General features: G+C 39.6%; 2 protein-coding genes across 4 annotated transcripts in view; one reads left to right on the top strand and one right to left on the bottom strand.

Moving 5' to 3' along the window:
• Positions 1–11,534, top strand: part of CUNH3orf52 (chromosome unknown C3orf52 homolog) — a 30,720-nt gene extending 19,186 nt beyond the window's left edge. The window contains exons 4-6 of one of the 2 annotated variants that reach the window (XM_039856826.1): positions 1,114–1,184; positions 4,333–4,526; positions 10,111–11,534. In XM_039856826.1, the coding sequence (XP_039712760.1) occupies positions 1,114–1,184; positions 4,333–4,526; positions 10,111–10,115 (270 nt within the window). In that variant the 3' untranslated portion in view covers positions 10,116–11,534. The remainder of the gene's footprint in view (positions 1–1,113; positions 1,185–4,332; positions 4,527–10,110) is intronic. The other variant, XM_039856827.1, reaches the window with a different exon arrangement.
• A 3,441-nt stretch (positions 11,535–14,975) lies between these two features.
• GCSAM (germinal center associated signaling and motility) lies at positions 14,976–25,176 on the bottom strand. Of its 2 annotated transcripts, none has more exons than XM_039856866.1 (6): positions 24,844–25,176; positions 21,982–22,050; positions 19,698–19,742; positions 18,658–18,704; positions 16,980–17,008; positions 14,976–16,526 (listed from the first exon to the last, which is right to left on the bottom strand). In XM_039856866.1, the coding sequence occupies exons 1-6, from the start codon at positions 24,870–24,872 to the stop codon at positions 16,215–16,217; spliced, it is 531 nt and encodes a 176-aa protein (XP_039712800.1). In that variant the 5' UTR covers positions 24,873–25,176; the 3' UTR covers positions 14,976–16,214. The 2 variants fall into 2 exon arrangements, with proteins under 2 accessions (XP_039712800.1, XP_039712799.1); XM_039856865.1 differs by having other exon boundaries at positions 14,977–16,529.
• Between the last annotated feature and the right edge of the window lie 1,520 nt (positions 25,177–26,696).

Here is a 26,696-nt window from a genome sequence, read left to right on the forward strand (position 1 = left end):
CAGCGAGTCCATTTTTTGGCATATACCCAAGGGAAACTTACATGTGTGAGAAGAGAGGCACAGAGATATTCAAGGATGGTAACTTCAGCATAGTTTGTAAAAGGAGAAAATTGGAAACAACGTACATGACCATTAGTAGGGGAATGGGAAAGTTGGTACAGTCATTTAATGGAATCTATGCAGGTGTTAAGAATTAGAGGGAATGACTCCATTTAGATGTAACATTATGGGTAAATCTCAAACATAATTTTGAATGAAAAAAAGCAAGTCTTAGAAGATTATGTAGAATATGGTACCTTTTATTTGAATATGGTACAAACACAAATTATGTATTGTTGATTACACAAGGAAGTTTTACATTTATAAAAACATGCATGAAAAGGGAACATGCCAACATCCAGACAGTGGCTACCATTAGGGGCAGGAGGGAGGAGGGAAAACAGAATTATGTGTAGGAGTAGCTTTAGCTTTGTTTTGTTTCTTAAAGTAAAGCACTGAACTAACATTGGTGAAATGTGAAGGCATGAAACCTGGGTAGTGGGAACACAGGTGTCATTTTTTTGTGTGATGGCAACATTTCATACATAAAATAAGAACTCTATATCTTTGCAATTATAGACCAGCCCCACTTGGTCCCATTTTCCAGGAGGATGTGCCGTACCTATGGCTTAGCATGGCTGTTTCTCCTTATAGTGAAGCTCTGGAGAAAGGAGAAAAGTAACACGGCATGCTCGGAGTGACCTATTCTGCAGTCTTCCCAGCCACAGCAGTGTTCTCTCCGTCTCATGTTTCTTGGGGTCTGTGTGGGCTCAGGCTGCTGACCACATTCACAATTAAGTCCACAAGGTTTCAGGGCAACATATGAGATGTTAAAAACCCGGTGTGATCACTTGATCTTTATAGATAAGGTTCTCGTAAGTGAGTGTGAACTTGAACTTTAGTTGGTCCTAAGCCCAATCCTTTCTATTTCTTGAACCAGACTCTCTAGATCATTTAATTTCTAGCTAGCATGGAATCTCCTTGGTCTAGGAGTAGCTTTGCTTTGTCAGATGATATACAATACAATCTGGCAGTAATATGTGTGGTGGTTTTACTCGTTCCTATTTGTTTCAGCTCACAGATGTGTACAGTTCATCTCCGTCTCTGAGTCGTTATTTTACTTCAGTGGAAGTTATGGATTTCAGGTAAGAACGTGGAGCATTATGTGTTGTTTTTTTTTTCCCCACTGGAAAGTGACACCCATCACCATTTTTTTTTTTTTACCTAGAAGGACTTCCAGAGTCTCAAAGCACAAAGGGAACCAATGATAAAATCATAGTGTCGTTGCTGGAAAGGTGTTTGGACACCAACTAGCTCAACTGCCTTATTTTAGAAAGGAAAAAAATGAAGCCCAGATCAATTAGATGACTCAGTAAGATCATACGAAAGAGAGGAAAAGCAGGTCTTAGGTACACCATTCCTGTTTTACAGTGGATACTCAAATGAGTTAATGGTAGAAATAGAAATAGATCTCAGATGGTGATGTGATATAAATAATAGAATCCAAGTGATCTTGAGGAACACAAGTAATATAAGAATCTATGTTCCTTATATAATATTAAGAAATACACAGATATGTACAACAGGGAAAGTCTACCTTCTACCCCCATCTCCTCCCTCCTATCCCTGGACACCGTGTGTGCCAACCAATTCCATATGCACAGTGATTCCACTCCCTGTACAAAACGAACAACAGTTTGGTGTGATTTCTTCTGTACATGTATTTACCATATATACTTTATATACTATACGTGTATAGCATACACACACACACATATATATTTTTTCTTTTAAAAATTTTCTTCTAATCTTAAATGTTTTTGTCTATGTCAGTAAACACATATGAAAGGATATATATTTAGAGGCATCATTTGATTATCCTTTTGTATTGTTAGGAGAAGATTCACATGACTAAGCTCTAATATCTACTATTCCTAAGATACTCCTGGAATGTGAACATCAAAGGCAAAATTATATTGAGATACCCCCTCTCAAACTATACATTTTCCAAACCATAATAGGAGTAGACCTGGGAGGGGAAGCACGTAAAGCAGGTGGTAGCAAAACGGGTTAGAACCAAAATGGACCTAAAGTCTGAAAATGCATACAGTGGCAAGTTGCCTTGGCGACAGCACTGCTCTCCTTCTTTGTGGATCTCCAAGTGCACCTTATGTTATATTGGCATCTTTGACACTCTTTATTTTAATCTGTACCACTGGTATTAAAATGCCAATAGATAAGGAAAAAATGCATAATCAGAACCAGCATGCTTTCCTTTGTGCACTTGCTGCAACTTGCGACTCAAAGACTGAGACAGAGCGGAGAGAGGGGTGATGCTCAGAGGCTGAGGGGTTTTTCCAAGAATTCAGCTTCCTATTATGGGCCTAGAGGAGGTGGGATTGCATAACGAGTTGGGGTAGACATTGGGAAAAAAACATCAGAAACTGAGTAAAACGTGGCTAGAAATCTGTAGACTTAATGTTAGAGAATCTGCTTTTAAAAGTTATTGTTATGAAAACCCCAAAGGTTTTAGTATTTTAGATAAAGAAATTCTGTCGGCAAAATATTTTTTTCCATTTAAAAAAAATCCAGGCAGAGTTTCAATAATGTTAAAACAAAGGTATTGTCTCCAAAGGGCTGTTGCTGCACATGAGCAGGAGGCAGCCACATGTCTGGTGGATATAAGTGTCTACAGGGGGATCCTGACATTGGACCTGGACCAGCCCAACAGGAACTTAGGAAAATGCCCATTGGTTCATCAGCTGCTGGACCCACTCTAGTGGTGGGCAGCTAAGGCAAAGCCCACAGGGTTCTCTGCTTCCCTGAAAATCCCTCTTCTCCCCTCAGAATTCAGCCTTACATAAATTCCCCCTCATGACCTACCTGGTGGAATAAGGACAGGCTACTTAGGTTGGATTAGGTAGAGCAATCCTCTCATTCAGCTTCTGGCCTGGTCTTCTGAAAGTCAGCTTCTGGTCTTTTCCATAAGCCGACCCCAGTCCTAACCCATGGGAGTGCTGGGTTGCTACGTGCCAAGATGTTGACCATCACTAGTGATAATTAGAAGTTGGAACACAGGGAACAACATCTACAGACTAAAATTGCTGGCTTAAAGTTTGAAAGTGCATTTTTCGGCCTGCCTGTAGTGGTGTCCTTGAAACTGTGAGTTTCTCCAGAGTCTGACTGTATATTAGTCATACAGTCACCACAGGGTTCGGCACAGTTCTTGGCTGTTGTAGTTTATAAACTGAATTGTCAGCCACATTAATGTCAGAGTATTGGCCTATGGGACTTCTGGCCACAAGAAAGGACTCTTTGCCTGTCCTTAGCAGGGGTAGCTTTCACTACTGGAACTGGCATATAAAAGTTTATACAAATAAAATTTGCCCTACAGTGAGAGTCTCAGATATGATCACTTCTTAACTATTTTATTGCTGGCTTTTAATCTGAGCCTTCTTGAACCAAAGTAATACGATAACTGTCAAAAACCTAAATGTTGGGTAGTGGTATAAGTGGTATAAGCTACTGATTAACTGAGGATAGCCCTATGATTATTTTTATTTTGGAAATGGGAAAAATATGTTTTACGAAGACATTTCTAGAACTTCCTTACCTTAGGTCGCCTTCCTGAGAGTTGCAAAGCTGGGAACCTTGGGAGATGGGGCAGAACAGGTTTTCTCACTTTGCAGACTAATCAGGGAGGTATGATTTGCTGCTGGTACATGGAGCAGTCTGTGGGAGCGCAGGAGTCCTGCACGCAGATGACGGCAGGGAGCTTTGGAAATGGGAAAAGATGATGTTCTACCTCCACAGAGTGTAGAACATCATCTGCACAGATGACGGCATCTAAACATTTTTATAGCTTAAATAAGGAATTGGCTAAACCGAGTAGCTCTGACTAACAATGCACTTGCCGAGACAGGGACAGGTGTAGTGTGAGAACGTGGAGAGAGGAATACAGATAAATGGGGCTTCCCTGGCCTACCTTAGGGGTAAAGTCTGGTGTTGGGGCAGACAACGTGCCAGCCCTCAGATCTTCACTGACAATAGCTGCATCACGTCTCTCCCTCCAATGGCCTTTCTCAGTGGACTTCTAGGGGAGGGGTTCTAGGTGGACGGAGGAGGTTGGTGTCACCTGATCTTTTCATGATGGATGTATGGAAGAGGATTCTTTTAGAAGAGCACATCCTTTGCAATTTTGTATTTAGAATACACGGAACTAAAAAAATGTTATTGCTGAAACCTATTTCCTGAGTTGCAATGTGAGTCGTTGTTATGTTTTACTATTTCTGGTTTGTTTTTCAGTGGTGAAAACGCCACGATAACCTACCACCTGCAGTTTGGGGTTCCATCGGAAGATGACGGTTTTCTGAAGTATATGATGAGTGAGGAGTTAGTGCTGGGCATTTTGCTGCAAGATTTCCATGATCGGAACATGTCTGGTTGTGAGACTCTGGGGCTTGGTCCAGAGTCTCTCTTGCTCTACGGTAAGTTGAGCAAGTCAAGAAGACAGAATTGTGACGGTAAACAAGTAAACCAGATTGGGGACAGATAGTTCATGTTGATTTCTGTGCAGATGATGTTCTACACTCTGTGGAGGTTACACAGTCCCTGTCCTCTGAGCAGACAGAGTAGTTGAGGAAAACATTGTGGAACAAATAATTAAACTACAAAGATGAGGATTGCGAAATATTTCCTTCTTGTACTGGCGTTCGCCCACATTCTAAGCCCCATATTCCACTTCATAATATCATTAGTACAGGCATACCTCATTTTACTGAGCTTCACTTTATTGTGCTTCACAGGTGTTGCATTTTTGACAAATTGAAGGCAAGACCCTTCACCAGAAAAAATATTAACGACCTGTTGTATTGCTATTCTCGCTTTATTGTGGTGGGCTGGAACCAAATGCATAATATCGCCTAGGTATGACTATAACTTTCATAGGAAAACCATGGCTTCACAAAAGAATTAAGTGCTGAAGAATTTGAAATAAGGAATATAGCTAAGTCATTGAAAGCTTATGTCAGTGTGGAAATCTCTTTCTTTTTCTGTGGAAGGACACTGAGTGCATTAAGAAATTAACAGATGAGCATAAGTAGGTGAATTAGTCCCTTTCCTTAGAAAATTATAATAAATGTACTCATCTACTTTTAAACCTAAGAATGGAACAAGGAATTTAAGATGTGTAATAAGCATAGAAGACAGCCTGCTTCTCAGGAAAACTTTAACTCTGCACAAAACCTGGCAAAAGAAAAGCGGGAAGTAAAATGACTACAGCTTTTTAAATGTCCTTCCATCACAGCTGTACTGAAGCCTTAATCTTTATTTCTCTCTCTTCTCATCACCTACTTCTGATGCCTCCCTTGGAGATGCACTGGCTCTTGTTAGCCCAGAATGCCAACATTCTTGGGCATTTTATTTTCTCATCCGCAAACCATCTCTGCACATTAGTGTTAGGTCCAGGAGGTCCCCACCCCCAGCCTCCAACCCTGTAGTGTGAGAACCAGACTTCTCCCCTTTTGTGTGGGAACCGACTTCTCCCCTTTTGTGTGGGAACCGACCTTGCATCCGGGTTGGCAACGCTGCATGCTCACCTCCCGCTTCACTGGACTCTCTTCCCTTCTCGGCCAATTTACCTGCCCAAAATATTCCCACCAAAAAAACTAACTCAAGCCCAATATAAGTTTCAGGTCTCCTCTCTTTTGGGGCTGATACCATCTTCGGCTCAGTCAGACTATCACTCTGCTACGATAAATCTTTCTTTAACCCCTTCAGCCTTGTGCGTTCCTCCTTCGGCGAACCTAACAGTTGTAGGAAATACAAGTTGAATGAACAAAAATGGAAAATTAAAAGAAGATGTGGTTAGCACCAGGCACAGTGCCAGCAGCCTCGAATCAGGAGAGTGGAACAGAGAGATTATAAAGCACATGTTACTGAACAGCACCAGAAGAGGCATTTATTATGATGACATTTATTTCTTGGTGATGAAAGGTGAGAGTAGATTAATCTCAGCCTATGAACGCAGAAAGTTATAGAAGTTCTTAAAGATTTTTTTTTTTCCCCAAATAAGTAGAAAGAATGAGATTTAGAAGGCTAAATTTTAGCTCACTGGGAAGGTCTCATAAATGAATACTTTCCTCACAGAGCATCTGAATAAATAAAGTGTGTCTGGGCCAGGCACACAGCATGCATGTTTGGAGTGAAGGGGTTTTGCCTCCTCTACAAGAATTTTAAAAAGAAAGAAAGAAAAACCCTATGAACCCTCCTCCTGTGTAAAGAGGTGAGACAAGGGAGGTCCGCCCTGCATGAGATGCTCGTGGTGGAGCTGCTGTGGTGCAACTGGTCTTCATTTTCTGAGCTCCCTCTCGTAATACTGTGGTTACCAGCTCTTTCTAAATGTATGTGAGGGAGCTGGGTGGAGGATGAAAAAAGCTTAAGAGGATTCTGAGGTTGGGAGGCCCACATAGAGTAGGACAAAGGGCTGGTTGCCGACAAAGCCTGAGGAGAGCTCTGAGAAGGCCTCAAACTTGGCCAAACAGCCTTAGGGACATGTCCCCAGGTCCATACTCTGCCTCAAGGCCCAGGGGATGTAGTATGAGCTAAATGGTTTACGCTCCTCAGGAGATTGTGTTCTTTAAAAAAACAAAATTCTTACTTTTTAATTACAGTTGACATTCAATATTATTTTGTATTATTTTCAGGTATACAGCATAGTGGTTAGACATTTATATAACTTATGAAGTGATCCCCCCAACAAGCGTAGTACCCACCTGACAGCATACCTATTCATTACAATATTATTGACTATATTTATTATGCTGTGCTTTACATCCTCATGACTATTTTGTAACTGCCAGTTTGTACTTTCCAATTTGTACTTTTAATTCCCAACCCCCCTCTCACCTGGCAACTATCAAAATGTCCTCTGTGTCTGTGTCTATGAGTTTGTTTCTGTTTTGTTTGTTCATTTATTTTGTTCTTTAGATTCCTCGTATAAGTGAAATCAATCTCTGTCTGACTTACTCCACTCAGCACAATACCTTCTAGCTCCATCCTTGTTGCAGATGGCAAGATTTTCTTCTTTTATTATGGCTGAGAAATATTCCATTGTATATATGTACCACTTCCTTATCTATTCGTCCATTGAGGGACACCCAGGTTGACTATTGTAAATAATGCTTCAATGAACATCTGGATGCACAAGTCCCTTCAAAGTAGTGTTTTGAGTTTCTTTGAATAAATACCCAGAAGTGGGCTTACTGGAGATTATACTCTTCATCTCAGACATTTCTTTTGGGGGGCAGAGGGGTTTTGACCCCACATCTACTCTCCAGAGCATGCCTGTGCAGCATTTGAGCTATTTGATATTTTCAGGAATATGAAAATCAGTTCTGTCTCAAATGGAAAGGTGAACAGTGACCCTTTGGGAACTGAAGAAGGAAGAAGAGAGACCAGACATGGCAGGCCTGCCAAAGGAGGGGTCAAGCTCAGAGGAGGCAAAACCCCTTCACTCCAAACATGCATGCTGTGTGCCTGGCCCAGACACACTTTATTTATTCAGATGGCTGTGGCAGGGACAGGAGGAAGTCTGAGTGAGACTCAGAGGGTTCTTGTACCAATTCCTCATGTTCACATGCTCTGTGGTCTTGGCAGGTTACCTCTACCTCCTGTGATAAGTTGGGCAATGAGTTTCCCACATAAATAATGTTCTAATTCCTCAAAGAGCAGAGGTTCTTAAAATTGTTGGGTTTATATGTTCCTTAGAGAATTTGAAGACAGCATGTACCTTCTCCCCAGAAAAAAATGCACATACTCCTCCCTCTACACATGATTTTACGATTTCAGAGATTCCAAGGATTCCCTAAGGGCAATCCATGGTTTCTTTGGGACTTGTATGTGTGTGTACTTTAGAGTCAGAACCTTAAATTGGATTATAATTTGGATTCTTGGGGTATTTTGTGTGTATTTTTCATTTTCTGATTTGGAAATACAATGACTTTGACCTAGCTGCGGGAATATTTTGATGCCTTATAAAAATAAAAATGTCCCTTAATATTTTAATCGGAAGATAATTTTTATTTTTATTTCCAATTTTATTGAGATATAACTGACCTACAACACTGAGTTTAATGTGTACACATAATGACTTGACACACACATATTGGCAAAATGATTACCACAATAAATTCAGTTCACACTCATCACCTTATATGGTTACTATTGAAGAACAAAAATTCAACTGAGTAAACTTAGAGATCTAATTGGCTTTACTGAATGATTCATGAATCAAGAAGCATCCTATCTAGTAAATAAGTGCTCTGAGGAGTTGTGCAAAATGGAAGAAAGATTTTTATTGGCAGAAAGAAGGTGGGACAAGGAAGTGAAAAGAGTAGATATTTTCAGGCAAGATTGCCTTCTTAGGGGAAGGCAGGGGATCTTATCAGGCTGATTTATCAGGCAGATTACAGCACTAGTGCTGACCAGGACATTCCAGACAGATTGGTTTAACATTCCATTCCGGTAGAGGCGTCAGTTGCAGTTAGGTTAGGTGGTAAGTCTTGGTGGGGCTTAGCAAGTGACTTCCTTTTGAGTCTGTTGTTTCTTTTTCACATTACAAAATGATTTTTTTTTCCTTGTGATAAAACTTGTAGGATCTACCCTCAACTTTCAAATATACCATACAGTATTATTAATTATAGCCATCATATTGTAGATTAGATCCTCATTACTTATAACTGGAAGTTTGTACCTTTTGACCACCTTCACCAAATCATCCCCCAACCACCACCAATCTGCTCTCTTTCTGTGAGTTTTGTTTTTTTTTAGACTCCACACATATGTAACACCATGCAATATTTGTCTTTCTCCATCAGGCTTATTTCACTTAGCATGATGCCTTCAACTGTGAAGGAATTTTTTCGCTATCTTTGAGCTTCTTCATTTCCTATGTGGGTGGAGCCTGGGGGATAAGGAGAGGAAGTCTTTTACAAATGTAAAACGACAGCTTATTTTGGACCTCATGAGTTATTTTGGGTATAGGTTAGTTATTTTGTACTGTCTTCTCTCATGTAAGGAGTTAGCTAGTAGACTGAATGAAGAACAAAGGCAAAAACTGGATTCATGTGAAAGAGAAGAGGAAAAAGCTCTATATAGTGAGAACAGTGAATCTAGTTTGCACATTTTGGGAGTAAACTGTTGAGCAGGTTGCTGGCCGAGAAGCCAGTGTGAGTTCTGTCCCTAAAAGGACCATCTGGGCATCAAGGGAAATCTTTTGGTTGTTTATAGATTCTTTAAGAAATGGAGCATTTAGCCAAAGAGCACTAATTCTCCATGAGGCCAATTTTGTACCCTCACCCTCTCAGGGATATTTAGCAATGTCTGGATATATTTTTAATTGTTACGACTGGGAGTGTATATGGGATACTAAATTAACATCTAGTGGTGAGGTGAGGGATTCTTCTAGACATCTTACAATGCACAGGACAACTCTCTATTATGAGGAATTATCTAGCCCCAAATGTCAACTGAGAGAATCCTGTAGTGGAACATCAGACTCTATGTGCTGTCCCCAGGTCTTTGCATGGGCACCTTTCCCTTAGGCCAGGTCTGCACCATTTCCCTCATCAGAATTTTTCACAGTATGTGGTGCTGCACCTTTTAAAAAACTGAAAATTTAGAGGTACTTTTATAGTTAGATTATGAAAAAGGACTGAATTACAATGTCCTCAGTATCCCAAAGTCCTCATCAGAATGTTGTTTATCACAAATTACACCAAAACAAATGAACAATGTGTTATCGCCTTTTGAAAAGTATTTGAATTTGTGTTAATGTGTGTGTGTGTGTGTGCATAATGGAGTGCTTGGCGTCTGTGTGTGTGTGTGTGTGTGTGTGTGTGTGTGTGGTGAGTGTTGACTGAAGAGTAAACTTTTTCTGTTAGGAATTTATAAGCATTCCAATTTTACATAAGAGTTTATGTTCAAGTCCAAAAAAGTCGAATAAAAATATAAATGTTTAAAATAACCATGATTTTAAAATATTTGCACCTTTTGTTTGTATTTTCTTTTTAGAGTGAAGTGGTGGAGATTGGTCTGTGTCTGGAAGCTCTGTTCTACTCTGTTGTGGGATGAAGAGAAGTAATTCGTCTTAAAGAAAAGATCCTGTGAATTAACCCAGAAGGACTCAAAATGCCTAGAGAGGTGGACACAGTCTTTTTTCTCCTGATTCTGCAGTTATGATGTCCGGCAAAATGGCACCTGAGAGCTGCCCTAGCTGTTTCCAGTTGTGATAAAGGCTGGACCTTGAAGTATGAGATCACTGCTGTTCTTGAAGCACGAGGTGCCTTCATCCACATGTGATCACCTTCTCTTTAGTGCTAGAGTGGCCGTTAGGCAGAATCCTGCTAACCCGTGCTGGGGGAGAGAGCACAGGAAGAGGCAGGCAAAGAGGTGAGGGAGAATTGGACCATTTGATCACTGAAGTCCTCCTCTCATTCACCATTATATTTGATCTACCTCTAAGCAAGTCTTTGAGGAAAAGCAAGGCACTTTACAAGACCTAAGCAGCATGGTTCTGTGTCTGCTTCCATCACCTGTATCTGCATGTCTTAGCAAACCATCGTGGGCGGGCATATTACTGTTACTGTATTATATATAACTGCAGAAATAAGATGTGTGTTCCTTAATTATTTTGCATTTCCTCATTGCTCCTGTGACTCCTAAACCCCTCTTTCAGAAACTTGGTTTCTGTGAGTTTTGAACACACTATCATTTTGGATAGTTTTTCCATGTATATTTTCACAAACTTCCATCAGGGAATCAGTAAGACCACCTACTGTCTGTTGTAGCTATTACACATTGGCTTTTCATTGTCCATTGTTAATAGCCTTCCTGTATTACTCAGTGTCTTCAGGCATTGTTCGTGGATCTTATTGAAGATGGTTGTGAAAAAAGGAAGAACCACTCTTTGTTTGAAATGAACTGTTGGAGGCTTAATGCCAAGTTATTTGCAGGGTATGGGGGATATTGGTGACCATGTTGGTCATTGGCAGATACAGAATTGCCTGTCATGAGGGAACACAGTATTTGTATTTTTGAGGAAATTGTTTTGTTGGAAATTTTCCAGGAGAAGGAGTTTCGTGGTCTTAAAATGAGAGCCCCTTAGCCCCAACCTCTCAGTTAAATGGGCCTTGAATGGAAGCCAGTAAGAGGGGCAGCTGTGTATGGGGATGTGCCCAAGTGTGTATCTCAGGGAGGTTTGCCTTGAGCTCTTTATGACCCAGGACTCTGGATGATGCGAACGTTCTTATTGTAACTCAGTGTCTCATTTTGACGATAGTTCCTCAAACTAGTGAAACAGGTGAATTTTCCTTCTTCCTCTTTGTTTTTTACATGTCAAATATAAACCTTAGTGTACTTTTTAGAAAATGATGAATAACTTTAATAGAAAAGGATTTAAAAATACAATAAATTATTTTTGTCTGTGCGTTATCACATTTACATTTACTTCATTGGTATTGACACTACAGGGCTATGATTTGGGTTGGGATTTCCTTACACTAGATGGTGTTGGAAGTGATCTTCTCATTTCCCTGGGGCAACTTCCCCTTCTGAGGGAGTAAGACTGAACTGGGGTGTGCTGGGGAGGGCTGAGTCCTCCTATCTGTTCCAGTGAGCACAGGGCAGGGCCTTCGATCTTCTCCACTTCCTCCCTGGGCCCTCTCTGGCAGGGCAGAGTGTCTGGAGGGCCTGGGGCTGGAAGGAAGGGCTGGCTCATATCTGGAGACAACACAGGGTTTGTTTTTGATCTTCCTTTCTCCATTGGAAAGCACCAAGATGCGAATATCTTGTCTAGATTTTAATCACTTATAAGTCATAGGATTTTCCTTAGGGTTGACTCTTTGGTCCAGGTGGTGTGAAAAAAACTGAACTGTGTGACTTAAACTTTTTAAAGTGTATGGAAAAAATCGCACTTAAGTATTCACATTTCTGCTATAAGAGGTGAATTTATTGGTCCTCACCCATTTTGATGAGCATAATATCTGGTGCATAACAAGGTTTCAACAAATATCTGTGAAATAATTGAAGGATTTGAGAAGTAAACCTGTTTTTTTTTTTTGAAGTTTTTTGGACGTGGACAGAAAGAATACATACAGCCAGATCAGTGGAACCTATCCCTCAACTCTAACGAAAATTCTATCTCTGTGTCCAATTCCTTTTTGCCTTGCAATTTAACTTAGTTCTATAGACTTTTCAATAATGTGTTTTGCAAAAGGCTATAGGAGGCACCAGTTAAGAAGACAATAAAAGAAGCTACTAGTCATATAGGGAGTCAGGTTCTGCACAGATAAGAAAAAAAAAAGAAAAAAAATAGTCAGGTGTTAAAATTAAAGACAAACTGTAGGGTCGTGAGTGATCAGAGAAAAGAGTGGTTGGTATAGTTTAATTGGAGAAGGCTCTGCCTAGAAAGTAGGACACAAGCTGAACCCTGAAGCAGTGGTGGGATTCGAACAAACAGGTCTGCCTTTCTTTACACACATCTGTGTCTTATGAGGATGAGGTACACGTCTCTCTTTTCCCATTTAGATGTGGACTCTGGACATAGACTCCTGCCCTATTCAGAGTCTGATCAGTGCTGAGGAAAATGAGAGACATCTAAGTTTTCTCTTTAACATAAGTAATTTACACTATTACTGCATTGATGACAGATGTGTCCAGAGACATCTTTTAATATTTTCTTTACAATTAGAGATCCTCTTAGAATGAGAAGACAGTCCCCTCCTCTTATAGTTAGGATCCAGGGAGAGGTGGAAGGACAAGCCCAGAGTTGCACAGTTTTTGAAAGCAAAGCTCAGCTGAGGAAACCACACACCATCAATGGCCTCCCATCCTGATGGGCACCCCAAGGTCATGCTCAGTGCACGTTTGGCTGCTATTTGGGAATCTACAAGGAACACTAGTGGTGAAGAGGGAGGGATAAATTGAGAAGTGCGATCACTAGACTGTAGAAGACTCTGGATGATAATGACACTCAATCCTTCCCTGAGTGCCTTGCAAAAGAGTCCTCTGTAAGAAAGCAGGAGGGACTTATACTAATCCATTTAACAGTTGGTAGAACTGAGGTTTGCTCAGATCAAGTGGCTTTCAAATTGCTTTCTGAACACAAGAGGCTGTCTTGGAAGAGAACAGAGTCAGATAAAATATAAACAGAATCTCCTTTACTCTGAAGGCTCCTGTGGAGTTCTGAGGGCTCATTGTTTCTGTTCTGCCTATGCCCTCTGTTTCTGAGAATAGGTGCAGAGCTTGTCACCCTCAGTTGTCCTAAAAAGGTCAGCATTTGAATTTATTTGTTGTCAACAGCAGATTTTCTTCATCTATTTTTGTCCTTTTCTTGTATCTCTATTCTGTTCTAAATAAGAAGGTATTCACAGACTAAGGGACTATTTATAGGTGCGTGTATGAACATAAAATGGAAACCACAGAGCTTACAGTTGCTGCATAAAATGTGCCTCTGAGAACTTTGCCTGTGTACAGTTTTAAGACCAGCATGAGGGAGAGGAGTTTTCTGATATATCTGTGACTTGGGAGTGCAATTTAAATCCTAAACTTCAGTTTCTTTATGAAGAACAGAAATTCTTTAACTAAGGGGTTACATCCCAAACTCCTTGAAATCATATACAATATTGTATGATTTTCTGTGAAGATTGTGAACAGCTTTTATCAGAAATCCTGAAATTTATGAAAAAAGATCATATATGTACATATAGAAAGACACTATAGGTATTTCAAAGCACTCCCAATAGGCTTTCTTGTTCAAAAATAGTTCTCTTTCATAATCCTTTTAAATTTCATTGTAAGAACAATTTTCTTCCTGATAAAACACATTCACTATTTGGGAAAGGTAATACTTTTGTAGGATAAGACTCAAATATAACTTACCATGTTGAACTAAGAATATTTGAATCAATCAGCTTCCTCAATGGTTCAATGTCCAAATGAAAAATTCCAACATAAAAGCCAGCAATTTCATGTTTCTGCTTTACTGAAAGATTGCTGGGTGACCCTGGATCACCAGGCATATCAGCACATTTTCTCTGTTATGTTTAAACTATTTTGTTTCCCTTTGCTATTTGATACCATTTATTTAAGGTCTGTGATGATTTATGTACATTAGATGTAATTCTACTGTTTATGAGTGAAAAAGCTGAGCCTCCAAGTTACATGCTCAAGGTCACAGAAAGAGTAAGAAATAGAATCAGGATTTGAATCACTGATTATCTAACTCTAGTGTCCATACTCTTTCCCCTAAGCCATGTTACACTCATATAATATTCCCTGCTACCACCCATGCTTCCTTTTGAACATGAGTGAATCCTGGCCAAGGGTCAAAGTTAGGGTTACATGTGAAAGAATTCTGCTAAAAATAGGAAATTAGCAGAGGATGAGATGCTAAATGTAATTAGCTCTTTAGCTGAAGACCATCAACTGGCTGAAATCTCAGCAAACCTGTGTTGACACATCCACCTCGAGCCACTGGATTTATTCTCCTTGGGCTCTAGAACATTTTAAGTAATAAGGTAATTTAATTTGGGTTAGTTTAGGGAACAAAGCAGTAATTAAACACAACACATCTACTACTTGTCTCAACAAATCTCTTACTATTTTAACAACCCTAAAATTAGTACAATAACCAGGGGTTAAATAAAACAAGAAATTAAGAACACAGGTGTGAATATAGAAATAGTCTAATTTGCTATTTGATCTTAGATTTACTCATTTAATTTGTGGTTTTGTATTTCTATACCATTTTATTGGTACCAGCTCTTCTGTGTCACATCAATACCCAAACACATTTCTGTTTAGTTTATCTCAATTATGATTATTTAGAGCAGGGGTCTACAAACTTTTTTTTTGAAAAGGGTCAACAAGTGAATATTTTTGCCTTTTTTTTTGGTATGACCTACAGTGTGTATCACAACTACTCAATTCTCCTGTGACATCCTCAAACATTACATAAACAAATGACCGTGGCTAAATTATTCCAATAACTTTTTATTTACAAAAATAGGCAGTTGGCCAGATTTGGCTTGTGAGCCATAGTTTGTTTTAGAGGGTAGACATAATTCTAGGAACATTGAAGAAAAGATGAGGGAAAATAATCAGAGCATATGGAGAAGTGCTCATTAGTGAAGGTGTGTGTGGATGTGTGTGTGTGTTATTTTTCCCATGTGAACATTTTATTCATATTTTATACATGACATATTTATTTAATACACAGATATACCATAGAGCAGAGGCTCTTCTATGTAGTATATTTGAAGAATACTGAATGGGAAGCTCAGAAATCAGGCTCCAGATAAAGTTCTGCTAAATAACTTGCAAAGTTACATTGGGTTAATGAGCCAAAGAAAGATAATGAGATTAGAGGATCTCCAGTGATCTTTCTACTCTATAAGTCTCTGATGCTATGATTTTCTTATTAAGATTTCTGAGGAGAAATACAAAGTTAAAAAAAAAAACTATACATAAAATTATATAAAATCTTGGCCTGGGATTTACTGATTCAACCCATGTACCTAACCAAGTCACCAGGGCCAAAGTATCAAAAGACATTATGCAAAGGACATTGTTAGAGTCACGGAGCGAGAGAAATGTACTTACTGGCACCCACCTGGAAGTCTATGAATGAGGCATCAGGCCCACAAACACATGTAGAATAAGTAAACTCCCCCTTGGGTACAGTATGATGGGTAAGGATTCTTTTTGACTTCAGAGGACAATCATGTGGACATTTTTTAAGAAGAACTTGGACAGAGAAGCAGAACCCTTTGTGATGTGCACAGCTATAGAAAACCAGGGAGCCCCTCCTGCTACTGAGTAAAGCAGCTCATTTCCAAAGCCACTTAGAACCAGATACAGTCACTCCCTTCTCAAAGAGTGGTGCTCAGGATAGTTGGTTGATCTTTGGATGTTGAATACTGAATAGGATCTAAGAGGCCCTTTGTTTACAGACAATGTTCTGCAGAGACCCCTGTAGAAAGGGCTGCTATGTATATGTGGGGGGTGTGGGAAAGTAAGCTGGGAGGACTTTGTGCCTCATGCCTGCTTCAACCAGAACTCCTCATCCTCCAGTTTCTATTTGCTGGTGTTAAATAAATATCAGTCCAACCACTTCATTATAAATGAAAAATATGAGCCTCAGAAGGGAGCATAAGTAGGTGTGGTGGTTGCAATGTGTGAGAATTTCTCCTTGGCATGAGAAATTCATATTCATCTTCTGGGAAAGGTGGATGTCTAGGAGTGGAAGGCACATGAAGAAGCGAGTACTCGGTCTCAGTTCTTCCCAACAACTTTCTGGGCCTCTCAGCCTGGTGGGGAACATTCTCATAATGGCCTTCGGCAGAGGTCCCTGATGGCCTTCTCATGAGGATGTTGTGATTGATGAGGGTATAGCACAACTCCTCTGCTGAGTTCTGGTCAGCATTGTCCTGCTGATCAAAGGAGAGCTACCATCAAGACTTGGCGTCTTGGCCCCTTTACACTTCAGTTTCAACACAGGCCCGACCCTGGGCAAAGTCTGTCTTCCACAAACCATCTACCTTACACTTCTTGGCCATTTTTCTTGAATGGCTGCTCCCACCCCAAGCCTTAGCCCAGGCAGCCAGAGTGCTCATACTGCCCAGAGTATTCAGCACTCAACACACTGCTTAACACAAACTAAGTGTTCAATAAGTATTAATTCCTTTCAATAAATTGCACAACAGAAGTAGCTGCTGCTTCTGCCACCAGGCCCTGCATAGGTCCCTGGGCTCAGAAGCATGAGCATCTGAAGTCTTTTTTTCACGTTAAGGTTAGAAGGAGTCTTGGAGGCCAACTTCTCCTGATATCTGTCTAAATTTTTACTGTCATCTGAGAAAAAGACTCCTAGATGTTCATATTACCTGGTTGGTGGCAGATGATGTTCCTTCATCTGGAGAAAGAAAATAACACTCAATGAATTTCAGATCATAGGGAGATTTGAGGGAATTGCCGAGATATAAGCAACCAGAGAGCCAAGGAAGAGCTAGAGTAGCCCTTCTCAGGCTGTCCTGACCTGTGCTCAGGCTGAGAGACAGAGTGGAAAGAGACACATTTGGTGGATCTTTGGTTAAGAAATCACACTTCCTCTTTGCTCTTTGCTTACGCAAAACTCATTGCATGCCCATTCTGTACCAGGCATTGAGGACACAAAGAATCAGAAACAGTCCCTGTAGTTAAGGGGTTCACAGGCTAGCACAGGAGGCAGGCAAGGACCTGAGAGAGATCCACAATGCAGGAGAAAGTTATTGTTTTTACGGAAGGCAAAGGTGGTGGTGTAGGAGCTGATGCTCAAGAAAAGCTTTGCAGAGGCAGAAACTTTTAGGCTGAACATTCCCATTCTTAAAACTGCTGGCAGATACAAATAGAAGCAAGCCAGGTTTTCAAAACCTGGATAACTTAAAAGCAACTGGCTCTGGCCACTCTGCAAAGAAGCACTTGCTGTTACAAACACACCAGCCCAATAAGCAAACCTTAGCTTTCACATGGAAGCCTCACGGTAACACCCTGCACAGGAGGGGGCGGGGGTGCCCATGCATGCCACTTTATAGTGCATGGATTTACATTTCCTCAGCACTGACACCACAGATGTTCACATCTCCATAGATTCCCATGGCCATCTAGGTCTTCCTTGATTATTGCTACAGAAAAAAGTGTCCATAAATTTCAGCATTAGCGGTCTTATTTCTACCATGCTTTGCTCAGATGCAGATTAGGGTTTTTTGGGACCCACAGTTCCTCTGGGTGAAATGTCCAGGGGCAGGAGGAAGTCTGTATTATTCATTCACATACCTTACAGGATAAGTTTTTAAGGTTCAGAGTGAATGAAATAGACTTTCCTCTTTAAACCCAGGGAGGCAAAGGCAAAACTCCTTAGTTTTTCTTTAGAAATGCAGTAGCCTGTCCTCAGGCCTATACTTGCTTATTCTCTCTCTTACATGTGATACTATTCACCATCCTCTCCTTCTTGAATTCTTCTCTCTCCTTAACTTCAGCCTGTTCTGTTGACAGAGATGGTTGCATCTGCTTCCTACATGGTCGTCCAGCATCTGCTCTTGCCACTCCTTACTACAATTTGTTCTCCCAACAGTGACTTGGGTGATGTCTTTAATACAAATGTGATTGTACCGACTCCTTATTGAAAGCCCTTCAGTACCTCCTGTAGTGCTCAAGACAAAAGTCCCATTCTTAAACTTGGCCACCAGGTCCTGCCCCTCCTCTGTGCTCTCTGTGCCCACGTTGGCCTCCTTGTAGCTCTTTATGAGTGCTTAACTCCTCATTGTGCATTTACTATTTCCAGCTAACTTCTTCAGCCTCCAGACCTCAGGGACTAACTGAAGGATATAGGAATCAATAAGCCAATTCTTGTTTCAATGAGCTAATAGTCTAGTGGAGAGATAGAGACATGAATTAGACAAATTGCAGCAAAATATGCAAGTTCTATACAGAAGTATGCTGAAGGAGTTTTGGGAGCACAGAGAAAGCGGGGTTTGGAAATAGAAGTCTATCAAAAGTGAAAACCATGTAAAAGCAATAACTTACTTTCCTTTGGGGAATCTTGCTTGGCTTTAAAATTGTGTATTTTTTTCCTGTAAAAGGAAAGGAAATTAAGTTGGTTATTTCAATATTAAGAAATTCTCAATGGAAATTATATTCCTTATAAAAGCTTACTTTTGACTATTTCATCTGAAAAAATACCTTCTTCAGCATAAAGAAATAAGAGAATAGAAAAAAGGGGGAAAAATGCAGGATGAGATCAAGCAGAAATCAATGCCTTTGTATTTCTCTCTCTCTTTTCTTTTCCCTTTTCTAAGGCTGGCATGGAATTGATTTACATATGGAGAACTGCAATGATGTTACAAATAACTTTTCTGAAGATATTTTTCTGACAAATTGTTAATTTATTTTATATCATGTGAGCTAAGGAGCTATGATTATTTCTACTTCTAACCCCAAACCCAATCTATTATCTCCAAACAAAGAAGCAAGCAAACATACGAACAAATCTCACATGAGCACAGAGGTAACTACACTGTATGGACAAACCCCCGGAAAAACAGAATGTAAGTATGTCTGTGATCATCTCAGGAGTAAAGAACATCTGCTCTAAGGAGATTGACCACACATGTCCTGGTTTGCTCAGTCAAGTTATTGTCATTATCAATCACTTAGTGACCCTTAACTATTTTAAGCATCCCTTTCATTCTCAAAGGTTTCCCAGTTTGGACGATGAATTATATGATCACCCTGATTATAAATTCTTTATGCAAGGGAAAGAATGTGTGCTTCTCTACATGGAGATTCTGGGACTTGCAGTGTGATTAAGGGGTATTTCTCTGCATTGGTAACCAGTTTCATCCTTGCTTCTGAGGTTTTCCCATTTGAGGAGCACATACCCTATGAAACTATTGTTCCTGTTTTTCACCAAACTCAAAGCATTGCTTCCCTGACTGGCTTTCGGATGATTGTGTCAGGGACAGTGACAGGCATCAGTGTGCCAAGAGTTCACAGGTAACTTACAGCAAATACCACACTGAAACCACACTTAGGGAAATATCTCTTGAAAATAATGCTCCACTTACCATGGAAGGCAGAAATACCCTTCAGTGATGTGGCAATCCCACCATCTAAAATACCCAAGAGATAACACAAATCAGAAGATTGGTTTCTGCAGCTTTGTTAAGTTAACTCTCTTCCCTTTTCCATTTCTGTAAAAAAATGCCCCGACAAAAGAGTATTCATTCTAGGTGACTTGGACACACCAATCGTGCTAGAATGCCTTTATCCTCCAAGACATTAATTGGTGCTTTGGAAATATGAAGATGACACAATCAGCTCCTAGTCAGGGAAAGAACTTTCTGCTGTATTCCCTGCAAAGGAAAAAAACCTTGCTCATCCTGAATTCCACCGATTTTGTGATGAAGGACATACAAGAATTATCTCCAGGAAATCAAGGCATAAATGTGTGGACATTTTAGAAATTTCTTCCAAGTACAAGTTAGGCAATATTTACACAGGATACCATTGCATTCTGAATTTCTCCTATTTATACCATATTATAATTGTCTGCTCCCTTTATTTCCTATACTAGACCATGAGCTTCATAGGATTGGGGACCATATTTATCTGATCACTAACATATGCCACAGTGTCTGGTGCATAGTAAATATATTTTCAATAAATATTTTAGCCAAGCACAGACCAACTCAGGAGATTATCAAATCTGCCTCTTTGGCTCCAAGGTATAGCTAAATAAGCAGGATTTATCTTTTTTTTTTTTTATGGCAAAAAGGCTCAGGATCTCTCTGCAGCCAGACATCTACGCTGACGTCTAAGTATCTTTCTGGGCATCTTTCTGAACACAAGGCATAGTCAAATCCTATACGGTTGAATGCGAAAAGTACTGCACGTGCCAGTAACACTACGTTAAAAAGTTCGAAAAACATCCAGAAATATGTCCCCCTGTGAGCTTTCCCAGGGAGTTCCCTTGGAAAGGGCAGTGAAGACAAAGCTGCAGCATGTGACCTTGGCTGTGGGAGCCAGGGTGGCTGAGTGTTCTGACAGCCTCTAGGGTCTATGTACTATCAGAGCCTTTGGGGCTGAGAGGCTGAAGTTTTTCTTCCTCTTCAGGCTATATTCAGGATTGTTTAAGCCATTTGTTTAACCTCTTCTTTCTGTGGCTCAAGAAACATCAGAAAGAAACCAATGAATCACACCAATACTATGAAATCAGGTTCACCGAGGAATGTGGGAGTGAGATGAAAGGAGATGGTTGATTTTGAGTGTCTGAATCAGTATATCTCTGGACTTCCTGAACCACATTCTTAATATATAAAGTGAGAATGCTTATACAGTTTACTTCATAGAGGTCAAATAAAGTTAAAAATGGGCAAAAATAATTTTTGAATTGACTATTTCCCCCACTCAACTTTTATGCAATATATTCTTTCCTTTCAATTAGGATATTTTCATTTGGAATGGGTTCAGATAACCTCCATGAAGGAGGCCAGATGAATCTCTATGACACCAGGCTATGTGCCAGCAATTTCTGGTTCCTATCTCTTTCACAAAGCTTGCCTGGCTCTCCAGTCTACCCAATCTCTCCCTTGTTATAATGCCCATGGCCCTTCTGGCCTGTTTCATCATTTGGAGTTATGCTTTAACATATGTTCGATGACCCCTCTTTAGCTTGCAATGAAGAAATGCACCTGCTAAGAAGGAATCTCTGGGTCCCTACTTCCTAACCCAGGCTTTGACTCAATGGCTGTTTTTTAGTTCATATTCTTTCAAAAGCTTTTCTTGAAACCATGGGGAAAGTACAGATAACTCTACAGGGCACAGAACAACTGGCTTTGCCCTCTGGGATTCTTGGACGCTGGGACACTATTTCCACATTTAGTGATTCCTGGCATTCAAAAGGCCTGGTTAGAAAAGATTGATAAGGAAGTCTTGGTTTAACAGCATCACAGTAATCACAGGTATTTCTCTTGACAAACCTTTCAACAATTGTAGTGACATGGGGGATGTGGTCACCTCAGAAATAGAACCTTAGAGCTTAAAATGATGTGGCTGGGATGAAGCTTGAGTATAAAGATACTTGAGATAGACAAACAAAGAGACAACAAGAAATAGGGGTCTTATTTCTGGTTGCTAGAAGTTAGATTAGGCTTCTGGCAAAATGGCACATCTCTTGTCCAAAGATTCAAAGTAATTTTGTCTTTTGTGTTGTCTCTTCATTTACTATCATTACAACTGCTGCTATATCTAAGCAGTGCCTCTGTTGTAGGGTATGTGAGGGCCAGGACCTAACAGACTTCACTCTTCATGGGCAAAGGATGGGAGATGTTCTGTTGGATTTACTCTCACCTGGATGTTCTTCGTTTGAAATCTTGATTTTTCAGATTCCAGGGTATCTCTTGAGTGTTCTGCTGCCACCTAAAACTCAACACATCAGGAATGAGCTATGTATTTCCTCTCCAAGCATGCCACCTCTTTACAATCTTTCCCACTTTCTCCATTTGTGCTACTTGTGTGTAACCCCAGGTCACCTCATCTTCCTTTTGTTGCCCTCTCATCTGTTAATACGCCCTCCTAAAGTATATACCACTATCTCTGATCTGACATTCTCTCTATAGCAATAGCAACAGCTTACCAATGTTCTCTAACTGCCATACACGACCGATCCTAAGTCATTTGTTTCCAAATGTCTTAAAATCCTCATGATTACCCTGAGAATGTCAGTATTTAGAGAGGCTTATATACTCGATACAGTTTCAGGGACTGTACACGGGTATAGGGAAGAATATTGGCTTTATCTCATGTAAATTGCCATCTTTCACAGAAAACACCAAGGCAGAGAACATGGGATAAAAGGGGAAGAAAATATTAAATTAAGAAAATAAATTGTTTTATTGTTTGTGTTGCGTTTCTATATAACCATTTTTTCATTTGTGGGAAGTTGGGAGTATAGAGGAAAAGAAACTAACAAACACTACTTACTATACACTTACTACTTACTATATACTTTATATATATAAATATATATATGCACTATATATATACTACTTATACTAGTTATACTTACTATGTATACTACCAATGAAATGTATATAACATACATTTTATGTTATACTACATTTAATGCCAAAATAAATCCATGATGTAGATACTATGATTCTATTTTTATCAGTGAGGAAACAGGCCAACAATTAGACAACTCTTCTGAAGACCTCCATCTAGTAAGTGGGAGGGAGTTGGTTTGCTTCTGGCAGATTCCTTCCTCTAAGACTCTGAGCTCTTCATTAAAGGATAGGTGTCATTCTGCCCAATGAGGGGAAATTTCTCTGGCTTTTGTAACAAATTTGATCTGGAGAGACATTGTGGGGGTGCACTCATTGGATGATAATCAGGTGGTAAGGGTAAAGTTGAAAAGCAGATCAAAGTAAATGTAAGACTTTTGAATATATTAAGGGAGACATTTTAAATCAACATGGAAATGAAGATGCTGGGCTAACTGATTATTTGGAAAAAAAATTATATCTGACATCATATATTGAATGTATGGGATTAAATGTAAAATAATACAACCATAACAAATTACAGCATGAATTTGTCATATTTTGAAATGCAGGAAAACTTTTAAACATAAATTGGTATAAACCAAAAAATATTCTAGATTCAAATGTGTTTAAATATAATAATAATAAAAAAACAAGTTTTTTTTATGGATAGCAGAAGATACACAAACTGAAAAAACACTTCTTGTAATATTTATGAGAAATGGCTAATTTCTTCAAAGTACATGTAAATTTTACTTTCATTAAAACAAAGTAGACCAAAACCCAGAACGTAAATGTACTAAATACATTACTGATTCTTAGATGAAGGAATACAAATGGCTAAAAATATAGACATTGACATAAAGATAATACTTCTAATGTTATCAGTAGTTATAACTGTGATTTACCAGTTTTTCTTTTTTTACACTTTGTGCATTTTCCAACTTTTTTATGTATTAATGTTATAATCCTCCACCTTATACCAAAGTTTAAAAAACAAAATTGCAAATGCTATAGCAATCATGACTTTTTCAGTCACATCATATCTGTGTTTTGTTTTATTTTTCTTCTCAAGATGTTTTTTTTTTTTTTTTATGTTTCCGATTACTTATCCAACACTTATTGAGTGCCTACTATGTGCCAGAAACAATGCCAGGAAATAAGAATTCGAAGATGAATAGTAAGCAATCTTTACATTTGAGATGCTCACATTAAGACATAGAAATAGGGATTTACAATCTGATAAAAGAATGCTAGAGTTGCAGATTGACAAAGGACTCTGAGGCTCTGGGAGGAGAAGTCTCATACAGCACTGACTCTCAGGGAGGGACAGGAGACATTCCACAGGCTTGCAAAGCTTTCTTTCAGCAGGTGGCATTTTGGGTCCTGTGTCCTACCTCCCAGTGGCATGAACTGAGACCTGGGACACTAAACATAATCTTATAAAATCACCCCCCTCCCCCCACTCATTCTCTCTGGACCATCTCACTTTGTACACTAGAGAGTCTTTGTAATTTTTACAATGGCTGCTTTGATGTTAGTGATGATGGTCCAAAAGAACCCAATATCTTATATTTGTTGATCTCTACTATATGTCAGGCGCTATGTTAGTATCACACACACTAGATCCCTCCAAGGTATGTATTATATTATTATTTCCATTTAACATGAGAAAATTGAGATCCAGAAATGTTAAGCCAAGTTCTCTACCAATTTCAATGACTTCTGCTTACCTGTTGCAGGAAATGTTTATCAGACAAGACCTTATAATGGCAGGCAGCTTGTTATTTATTTTGAACTTAAATAGTGACTAAAAGGGTGGTGGTGTCTTTGAGCTCTTTGTGGGGCATTAAGAGGGCAGAAGAGCATTCCTTCCTGGGCCTCAAAAAGTCGTTCCATTTCTTAGGTGCTGGTCTGTTACATAGACATCCTTTGATAAAGTCTGTCCTTTTTTAGCTGTTCTCCACCAGCTGCTCACTGTGATTCTCAGGAGAAGGCCAAACCCATAATGAGTTACACCTAGTGGCTGGCATATAGTAGGCAATGTCATTCTTTTCAATTCCTTACCCAGTTTCCTTCTCCTAATCCCAAGAGCAGACCTCTTTTTCTCTTTCCTGCAACATTGCCCTAACCCATCTACTCTGGTCTATCTTAGGGAGTCTAGACTCACCTGTTTTCCCTCAGCAGAGTGTTCCCCATCCTCTCAGTCCTCTCCGTGCCTTCCCCTCAGCCTGCCTTGTGCTCTGACAGGGCAGCTCCTGACTTAGAGTTGGGGCTACTTTGCTCTAGACACCAGTGCAGAGAGCTGAAAGGAGAAGAGGATCTTTCTAGAGGGGAGGGGGAGCTAGGGGGAGGACAGTCAGAAGTGCACACATGTGCAACTTCCTGAAATGTCAGAGCCTGAAAGAACCAGGCTATTGACCTTAATCAGAAATTGTTGGTCAATGAGAACCTTGAGCCTCCGAGGAAGCCCCCTCTGCAAATTACAGGTGGGCCATGGAGATTTTCCCCTTCAGATACCTACATTTCTTAGACCATTCTGTAGTCTTTGAAAAGTCAGAGGGGGAAACTTGGTGTTAAAACAAGAGAAGTTTAAAACAAATTAAAAGTCAAGCCACAGACAAGTAGAAAATATCAGCAAAACATATATCTGATAAAAAATGACTTTTTTCAAAATATATAAAGAACTCTCAAAACTCACGAAGAAGAAAACAGACACCTAAGAACAAAATGGGCAAAACATTTGAATATACATTTTACCAAAGAAATTATGTAGATGGCAAATAAATACATGGAAAGATGCTCAACACTATAGTCAGGAAATGTAAATTAAAACCATAGCGCAATACTTTTGCACACCTATTAGAATGGTTAACATGGAAAAAACAAAAAACAAAAACTGATAATACCAAGTGTTGACAAGGGATGCAGAGCACCTGGAATTCTCATGCATTGCTGACGAGAATGTAAAATGGTTTAGCATCTTTGGAAAATGATATGGCAGTTCCTTATAAAGTTACACATAGCCTTGCTATACAACCTAGCAATTCCACTCCTAGATGTTTACCCAAGTGAAATAAAAAATTAAGCCCTCTAAGAATCTGCATGAAAATGTTAAGAGCTGCTTTACTTGTAATTGCCAAAAGACAAAACAAAACAAAAAATGCAAACAACCTTGGAAATAATCCAAATTATCTTGCTAATCCAAATTAGCAACAAATGGCTAAACAAACTGCATTGCATCTGTACAATGGAATACTTCCCAGTAATAAAAAGGAATGAACTACTGATGTATGCAACAACATGAATGAATCTCAAAAGTGTAATGCTAAGTGAATGAAGCCAGACTTAAAGTCTACCTTTTGTGACATTTGGGACAAAGAATAAACTGCAAGGATAGAAAACACATCAGTGGTGGCCAGGAGAAGGGGTGGGGGAAGGAGTTGACCTTTAAAGGGCAGGAAGAGAATTTTTTTGTTGTGTATTCTGTATCTTGTGGTAGTGGCTATATGACTCTATGCTTTTTTCATAATCCACAGAGCTGTATACGAAAAAGGGTGCATTTTATTGTATGTAAATCATAACTCAATAGAAGTTAAAAAAGTGAATTTGGGGACAGGAATCGTGGATATTTTGCATTATCCTTATATTTGATGGTTGTTTGCAGTTTGGTAACTCAATTGTTCCTTCATTTCTTTAACAACTCTATGTCGAGCATCTACTATATGCTGAGCATTGTGAGTTCAGGGGTGAGCAAAGCAGATACGGGCCTGTTCTTACGGAATGAAATAAAACAAAGTACAAAATACTTTATTGCTTTTCGTGGAGTAATATAGAGGTCATACCCACAACAGTCAGGAGCAGCATGGGGAGGGGACTTAGAAGTAACAGTTTTAAAGAAACTGGAGTACTGGTTGTACCACACCAGACCCATTACACATCACCCTTCCCCCCATAGCTGCTCTCTAGACTTGAGTCTGTCTCTGTAGGGGATTTCCTCAGTGGCCTCTATATCTTTCACAC

Source organism: Pteropus medius, unplaced genomic scaffold (assembly GCF_902729225.1).
Source record: "Pteropus medius unplaced genomic scaffold, Ma_sr-lr_union100, whole genome shotgun sequence".
NCBI lineage: Eukaryota > Metazoa > Chordata > Mammalia > Chiroptera > Pteropodidae > Pteropus > Pteropus medius.